The 9,555-nt window shown below is 43.8% G+C and overlaps 1 protein-coding gene across 1 annotated transcript in view; it reads right to left on the reverse strand.

Annotated features, from left to right (window-relative positions):
- crb2a (crumbs cell polarity complex component 2a) overlaps positions 1-9,555 on the reverse strand; it is a 154,950-nt gene that overhangs the window by 79,520 nt on the left and 65,875 nt on the right. The window contains exon 3 of the mRNA XM_050052655.1: positions 5,907-6,102. Within this exon, the coding sequence (XP_049908612.1) occupies positions 5,907-6,102 (196 nt within the window). The remainder of the gene's footprint in view (positions 1-5,906; positions 6,103-9,555) is intronic.

Consider the following 9,555-nt stretch of genomic DNA (forward strand, 5'->3'; position numbering starts at 1 on the left):
ATGATACAACTAACCTACTACAAATCACATGCTTTTGACGACATCTTGGTGAAGGGTCCAGGAAACATTAGGTTGCATGGTCGATCTATAAGTCCACACTGTAATGCAGAAGGAATGATGACAGCAAGAGTTTGGTGTAACATGAGAGGTTGTACCAACACGGGAACAGGGTTTACCTTATCTGTAAAAGTGGCCCGCCAATGGCTCCAATTGAATCCAAGGTCCCAGAGAAAACCAAGAGATGTGTTGATGCAAAGGGTGGGGTTAATTAGAACAACCACTTGGACATCTAATATGTTCTATCAATGGTTAGAATACTCCGCCAAACAGGTAACTAACATTACATGCATAGCATGCCATAGAAGGAGGGGTTTGCCCTGGGTTAGGCCTCTCCCAAACATAGATAACTGCTGGGAGCATAAAACATGTTTTGCTGCATGTGTCATGTGGATGGCGTCAGGACGAGAAAGGTGGTCCAACACAACCGCAATTTGTCCAGGAAATTTCAAGAATGCCTCTGATCAGTTCCAGCAAGAGTTTCACGTGCCCCCAGTAGTACATTTTGCACCAGATCTTGTATTCCCATTTTGTGTGGCACGGGGAGATAATATAGAACACTGGTTAAACAATGTCACTTCTACTAACTCCTCCCAGGAAGCAGAGAAACTGATCCAATGTAGGTATGAAGAGATCGTAGGGAACGTTTCCTCCACAGCGGGTACGATGCAGCTCACAGGGGTACAAAAAGTATGCAATACAACCCAAGAGGCTAAAATCCAGTGCCAACAGGTGGTCAATGGCGGGAACAATTCAATGGTTATGGGACGTAATTATACTGATACCACCTGGATTTTGACATTTAATTTGACCAATGGAACAGCACCACTGGCAGATATATTTTGGGTGTGTGAGAGCGATCTTCAGGTGAAAGCTGTGCTGCCAGCGAATTGGACGGGAATCTGCACTCCAGTAATGTTAACAGGACAAATCACAATCATGAGTTTAAACGATAGCCAAAATAACAATACTAACTCACCGTCTCGTAGATCAACTGATACTCAGACGCTCTCCTGGGAGGAGGATGCTAGTGTGTACATTACATGGGATCAGGTGCCACAAGGGGTTCCCGGGGACCAACAGGCTATATCAGATGAATGGATAGAGACAGGTAGAGTGTTGGGCTCCTGGCCAATTTGGGGAGCCATAGCCAATGCTCAGTACACCGCTCGTAACAGCCGTTGGATAAATTATTTATGGTATAACCAACAAAGATTTGTGAATTGGACTATAGAAGCCTTACAAGGTGTGAGTGAGCAGTTACATGCCACATCCCTAATGACTATGCAAAACAGGTTCATCATCGAGACTATGCTTGCTCAAGACCAAGGGGTCTGTGATGTAGTTGGAGAACATTGTTGTACTGTTATCCCCATGCACACAGGGAAGGATGGCAATTTAACCAAAGCCTTAAAAAACATACGCACTTTACGAGACCAACATGTACAACACTCAAATTGGAACACTAAAATCTCCTCATTTTGGGACTGGCTATCAACATTATCCCCTGGAAAGATTTTACACATGATGGGAATGTTGTTGGGACTTGTTGTTTTGGCCCTTCTCATAATAGCCTGTTGTATTCTTCCACTAGTGCAACTCCTAATCAAAAGAACGATGGCAAGCGTTGCGGGACAATTTATTATAATAGATCAAGGTCCCCATCCCAAAACAGACACAGAATTACATGAGGACACGGGTGGCTCTGAAAGAGAAGCTCCCAAGGATCTAAACCAAACCACAGGGCTGAATGAGGGAAATCAATATGAAACAATGATGCCAAACAAAACACTGAACCAAAATGATCAGAAATGTGGGTCAGCTGAGGAAGAGTATGAGGAGATAGTGTAAGAGCACCTAGGATCTTGCTGTCACCAAACCCTACTAACATTTAACCACTAAACACAGTAATTTTGCTTGCATGGCTTATGTACAATATTAAATACTGAAGGGACAGACACAGCACTAACAGAAAAGGGAAAGCACACTAAAGATGTCCTTTACAAACCNGGGACCTCCTCGTCCACCTCCACCGCCTTACCCCATAGGCAGCCGCCAGGTGCCCATTTGCAACCCCGGTGAAGGCGTCCAGACGGGCGGACGACGCAGCTCCAACCCCTACACGATGACGCCAGCACAGGTCTACACTGCAGTTCTGGGCGACCCTCCGCCCGGCCACCTCCTTCGTCACCTGTTGTCACCACCAAGAGCCCACAGTCATATCGACAATCCCCAAGAAGTTTCTGATCCAGGAGCAGGCACCTCCACTTGGGGAGGCCAGGCCCCAATTGATTCCATCCCAGACAATCCAAACCCTCAATATCCCCCGGTAGAGTACATGCAGAGAGTCGCGGGGGCTCAAGGGCCCACCACCTCACAAGCAGGCACTGGAGAGGTTCAAACACCCACCTCCCCACAAATGCCATGTCAAAGTGGATGTCCTCCCTCCCAATACCGTGTGTGTGATGACACCTCATCAACAACGGACGACGATACCGAGTCATTCAGCTACTCACCCACCACTCCTGAGCCCCCTCCAGAGCCTATCCCACGGCAGAGGAACGCGCGGGGTAGACCAATAGGCCCCACGCCGGTGCAACCTTTGCAAACCTACACACGCCAGAGATTGGAAGACGAATATGGGATAGTCCCCGAATTCATTGAAGCCAACCTATGGCTATTGCCTGAGGGAAAGGCCAAACACAAGCGACATCGTGAGATAGAGGCTGTGCTGCGTACCCAACTTCACTCTGTTGCCCAAGGACCTTACTGCATGTTGGTGCGCAGTCTCCCCCACGTACTGTGTATGAAACTTCGCAAAATTCGCCGTGACACCTATGCAATCAGGAAAGGTGAGAATCATACGTTGAGCCGACAGCACCAGCAGCGCACCACCCAAGAGCTGCTGCAATTGCGTGCCCAGCTTAAGGAAGTGACTGAGTTCAAAGATACCCTCCTGACGGAGGTCTCCATGCTGAGAGAGAAGGTGGCGGTCCAGCGCTTCCTAGGTCACACTGACTGACATTGAAATAATGAATTAGCAATGGAGAGCTATGTATGCTAATGCCACAATGATCAGACAAAAAGTAATAATGAATGATGATAAATCCCTAAAAGTATTGATGATTATCGATGGGGTGTGGTTCATGTGCAGGGCCTACTGATGTTGCTCAGTCCGTGGGCATTGTGCATGGATCATACATCATTGACATGTGATTCGTGTGCAAGTCTGATAAACTGTGATTTCTGCCTGATCGTTTATAAAAAGACACATGAAGTATGTTACTTACTAATGAAGATACGTGTGACAAAATGATAATTGATGAAATCTGACTTATGTGCTAGACTTATTGCTAATCACTGGAAAATGATTCATGTGTGGTAATGATTAATCGTAATCAATAGTTATGGGACTATAAAGTCCCAAAGGGGGGAATATATATTTTTCTCTCCCTCTGTGATTGAAATGTTATATGGGACTATGGAGCCCCAAAGGGGGGAATGTAGTGTAAAAGTTTGTGTCCAAATCGAGTAACAAGGTTAAAATACATAAGTTGATTAAGAGACAAAGATCATATAATCATGTTTTATGTACAAGGCACTATAAAACACCTTGATCTGCATCTGAATATGATAAAACATTGTTATACATGTCAAAGTATTCATAACACCAGACTATGTAATCATATTGTATGAAGCACACATTCAAATGTTGTAATACACACACACATTCACATATTGTGTTCTGGTTTCACTTTGTATAAGAGCACTGAGGACTGTATAAAGAAAGTCCCCAAAATTCACATGTTTTTTAAAAATAGAGTGAAAGCAAAACCAGACATAAGGGTAGAAGATTTGGGAAATTCCAGGCTGCATTACACCATTAAAAACGGGCCCAATCAGAATTGGACACAAAGAAAAGTTTACCACCAATAGAATTGGACTTGAGTAGGAAGGATTAGCAAAAAGAGGTGGAGACTCATTTGAATCTCCACCAGCATATAAGCTAGGACGCTGAGAGCAGTTTTTCAGTCACACTCCGGAGCTTGACTCATTGAGTTACGGTATATGTGTTGTTGCCTGCTAGCACATTAAACTCAGTTGCACTTGATTCTACGTGTCTCCAGTGATTCCTTGACTACAGAGTACTTGAGTTTAAGGTATTTAATAGAAAAGAAAGTAAGTTCAATCTGAAAGTTGAAGATGAGGTCGGGAGCCATCAGGCCCAACTCCAGGCCCCGAATTCTGCTTTATCACAAGACAAGTTTGCAAAATGAAAAAAGGTAGTTTTTTCAAGTGTAACATACGGTAAGTTTAGTAACAAGTAAAAATTACAGTAGAAATGGTTGACATGAAAAAAAAAAAACACAATATAAAATTATACTTCATGTATAGCTTACAGCGCTTGGAACAGCAGTGAGTAAATACCAAATTCTGGTATCGGTGAAGGAATAAAAGCTGCCTTTACAATTAAAGTGAGGATAGTGCAACAGTCGGTGAAAAAACTATTACAGCAGTCCCTTCGTAACAGAGGTAAGGTGTAAAATGCTATATATACTGGCTGTGAGTAATCAGGAACAGGTGAATTAAGTAGTAGCTGGAATAGGAGCTGGGTGGCTGGGCATGCAGAAATGAGCAGGTGTACAGCAATGCAGAACAGTAACACAGCCTCCCAGATGAAAAGAGCAGTGTACCCACCTCTACCACTTTGTTTTTTTTGTTAGGTTTTGTTGCTATTCTGTGGCGATGAAACCTTTGACGCCACTCTGGCCATTGTTTTTTCATTTCATTTTTTCAGTAGAACTTTGCCATCTTCTGATACTATGTAGTGTTATGTGGAAAGATAACTAGGAGATAACTATAAATAGGTGATGGTATCTTTAGCTAACTTTATTAGCTTAACATTAGCATAACACTGGATCCACGAGACTCACTGGACTTTCTTCAGACTGGACTCTTTGCCAGGTGTGGGTAGAATCCGCACATACCAGGTGACATTACACAAAAGATCACCACTCTCTGCACTACAATAAAACAGTACCATTACAGATACAACACAACACGCTTTATATGTTCAACCAGAGAGGGCAGCAATAATTAACATTAATATAGCCCCAGTGTGTCCTTCTCATGTATAAGCAGTATATTCCAGTCACATAGATAAGCATACATACATACATACATAAGCATACATATTTCTGAAAAACAAACACCCCATGATTTTTGACAAGCCCAGAAGGTAGTGTAACAGCTATGACTGTGTTTTTAGACAAATTCCTTTAGCCCTCTGGATTAAGAGATATCCTGTCCACTGTATAATAAAATAATACCAACTCTATTTCCAAATCCAAACAAAGATGCCAGCTAGAAATGGCATATGTCTCAAAACTTGTAAGTATCAGCAATATTTATCTATATTGATGTTTCTTTTTTCACCTTTAAATTTTCATACAAAATGACGTGTTTATTTCTTTCTTTTGTCATAAAAAGACCAAGACCAAGGACTGTCTTTTCTGGCTACATGGCATAGGAAACAAGTCAGAACAGGAAGTCAGCCTGCTTAATTGTGCAGCAGACACTGAAGATTCTAAAAATACCTTCAGAACATACAATTATAAATGTTGTCAAATCACTTTCTGGGTTTTTTTTTTTAAAGATTTCTGGGAATTTATCTTTCAGAAAAAATGAATGTTTAGCTCTGTGACTTGGAAGAAATGATAATAAAGGAGAGGCATACACAAGGGCTAGGCACAATAATAATAGGGGGCACATTTAATGGAGCAGCACATGGCTACCCCTCACTGTTGTAGCTCCTACAGAAATCAAATCCAGCCTGCTGATTGGCTTACCTGTTCACCATGTCATGGCAGACACCTCCATTCTGACAGGGCTCACTGGCACACTCATCAACATCAACCTCACAGTCGATGCCGTGAAACCCAGGCAGACACACACAGGAGTACATGCCGATCAGGTCTTGGCAGGTGGCTCCGTTGTGACAGGGGCTGGACTCACACTCATCTATTTCAATTTCACAGTTGACTCCTGGTGGAGAGGGAACATGTAAGTAATGATGATGATGAGGAGGAGGATAATGATGATAATAGTGATGATAAAATGAAGATGTCATATCTGGTGAATGTGGTTATTGTTTACAGTCAAATGATCACTCACTTTTTTTGTAAATCAACACATCAACCACACTGATCTGCCCTAATGGCTACATCAGTCTGTCTATTCTGGTCGTCAGATACCCAGGATGATAAAATCCTTTCTTTAGGTACTCCAAACAAAATGATAGGGTGACAGGGGAATGCAGCGGTGCTGATCTAACCCGACCACTCACAGATAACACGAAGCTCCTCTAACACAGAGCAGGCTTGTGGAGAAAGAAAGGAGTGTGAGAGAACCAAGATGGTGTGTTTTCTCTCACTCTGCATGGAGACTTTATCTGGGCTGCAGATTAGATGCTCAACAATATCTTACTGTGCTCTTAAAATACTCCTCATGCCCAGTTTATCAGGAACAAACAAAACCCTTTGGAATTAACAAATGATGGTGAGGAACAAGAAGCAGAAAAACCTCCACAGCGAGCAGAAGGTCCTTGTGTCACTGCATGCACTGTGTTCTTTGATTAATTATGACATAATATTAAACAACTTACAGCTTTAGGCAAACGCAAACACACATCTAGGAGGCTTCTATCTCTGAAGCAAATATAAAGTAATATTACTGTATTTAAGAATTTGTTGATACAAACTTTTGATGTTTTGCTTTTTTTTTCCTATCAATTTCTCAAACCAATTAATCGTTTATTAGATTGGTCGGCGATTGATTTAGTAGTCAATTATAAATCAATCGGTCGATTAATTGTTGCAGCTCTACCGTAATTAGTTTGGTTGTCTTCATCCCTGCTGTAACAACTTAACAATAAATAATTGATAAAAAAAAAAATAATAAAAAAAATAAAAATTCAGTTTTCAAAAACCTCTTGGTTGAATGCAAATTAAAGTATTGAAGACTGGAAAAAAAAAAAAAAAAAAAAAACGAGCCTCCTCATTATACACTGGCGCCTTGTAATTCCTGTGGATCATTTGCGCAGAGGCCGTCCCACCCAGTGCCCAGCGCTAGTTTTCCGGATAACCTGCTGCTCGTACTCTGCGGCGTGTGCCTGGTGTGCCCGCCCTATGTGAACCAGTGCTCGCTTTGGCTGGATCTTCTGTTCTGGTGCGCCTGCTTTGCAAGCTAGATGATGCCCATCTGCTGCTACTCTGCCTCTTCTCCCTGGGTACCAAGTCACTACTGTGGATTATCGCCAACACCGCTGCCACACCGTGGTGCAGGGCGCCTCTGTAGGGTACCCCTGCACGACTGCTACCAGCGCACTCTCTACTCCTCTGTTCCTGCAAGGCTAGTCTTTCAGCTTCCTCATATTCAACAGGATCATCAATTTGCTGGATTACATTGTTTCTATACCCTCTCCTCATTATGTGGATTATGAACCTTGGATCGCTCTGTGTCTCTCTCTCACAAGTGCGTCCGTCCCGCTGCACTATTCTGCAGTGGAGCTGCTGCGTCTCCGGTCCTATTCCAGGACCCCTCCAGATCTGCTCACCCATCGTGACGTTCTTAGGCAACCAAGATATGTCCATCATGGATCTGGTCGGAATTTTCATTGTACACAACACACCAACAAAGCCAGTATTTCCTCTTTCTGGTCCACTCAACCCCACCCCTCTCGCACCTGGACCTGCACCTGCACCCGGACCTGCACTGTCAATCAAAGTGTGTTATACCCCGTTCCCAAGGCATCCACCTATGTGCCATTTGTCTGTTTGAAACTGGCTCTCTTCAGCATACGATATCTCACTAGTAACGCCCTGCTGGTTTCTGAACTCAACATGGACTAAAAGCTTGCCTTCTTATGCCTCACTGAGACCTGGCAACAGCCAAACGACTTCTCCCAGCTTAACAAAGCTGTTCCACCTGGTTTTGCTTACATTAGTAAACCCCAAGCTGCAGGGAAGGGGGGGGGGGGGGGGGCATTGCTGAGCTATATCGTGCAAGCATTAAAGTCACTGCTGTCATTGTACCCCATCACACTTCTTTCAAATGCTTAGCAATAAAACTCACATGTCCCAAACCCATCATTATTGCTGCCATCTTCTGACCACCAAAGCCCTCCACTGTTTTTTTTCACTGAATCCTCCTCACTATTAAAATATATGTATATCCCCCACTGTCATCCTTCTGGATGACTTTAATTTCACATTGATGACCTATCCAATCCTTTTGCCAATGATTTCGTCTCACTCCTTGACTGTCTCAGTATTACACAATATGTCAACCTTTCAACACATAACAAGGGTCATACACTGGACTTAATCTGTTTCACTGGTATCATTCCCTGTGTAGCCAGATGGCCTCTCCCTTCTGGCCACTGCATGGCACTGTGCCAGGTTTACCTGTGCTTTGGTTATGGGGGGGCACCTGGCACGTCTATATATAAAGGTGGGCGGCCTCACCTCGTTCTCTTTCCTTCAGCTTCAAGATCTCCTCGTGGAGGTGGCTTCTGCCCGGCATGGTGGATCTGTGTTGTGTGGCGTGGCAACATCAAGGCGCACGGTATATTCACATCTACAGGTAATGCGCTTTCTCGTTCTTATGTGCAATGTGCACTTGGTGACATTGATCTCCACTCTGTTGTGCAGCTGGCTACTGAGGCTCAGGGAGACGGGTCGCTCTGCTCAGGGTGCTGTGGGTTGCGTGTCATGCCTGCATGGTAAGCTGACGTTGTCTGCCTTTAACACCTTGTCTGTTATTCAGGTCCTGGTTGATTGTTTAATACTGTATGTTTACTGCAGTGAATTGTGCCACAGATTTTTGTGGCTCTCCTCCATCTGCTTGCTGCCATGCTCTGCCTCTTATGTATTGCTCGTATTACATTAAGGGTAATTATCAAATCAAGAGCAACTAAGAATAATCATATTGTAAAAATGATTGATCAATTATGTGCATTTTTTAGGCTGCAGTTAAGTGTGTGGCCACGTCATAGGCCACCACTTCCTGGGGTGAACTGCTCTATGCTCTACCACTCTGCCATAGATTATTGTGTTGCTCACACCATAAGCAACTGTTTTGGCTGTGTTGGGCTCGGCTCCATGGTGTGGCGTTGTCCTGTGGCTCTGGTGTTGATGGGAGCACTCTGACTTGGGCCGTCATCGGGCCCCAGACAAGCATAACCCAAAGCCACCTGCAGACTCTTAAGTTTTACAGAGTGTGCATGGCCTTAATTGTGTTTTAATGTGTAATGTGTATTTTTGATTCTTTGCTTTGTTGAGCCTTTGTGCTCCACTGTCTCTCAGATTAACTCATATCGCAGCGGTGCCTGGACAGCGTGACGTGTGTGGTTGTGCTGCAGCCGTGGTCCTGCCAGGTGCCTCCTGCTGCTGCTGCCATCATTAGTCATTAGTCATACTTCTACTGTTATTATACACA

This window comes from Epinephelus moara, chromosome 9 (assembly GCF_006386435.1).
Source record: "Epinephelus moara isolate mb chromosome 9, YSFRI_EMoa_1.0, whole genome shotgun sequence".
In the NCBI taxonomy this organism is placed as follows: Eukaryota; Metazoa; Chordata; class Actinopteri; order Perciformes; family Serranidae; genus Epinephelus; species Epinephelus moara.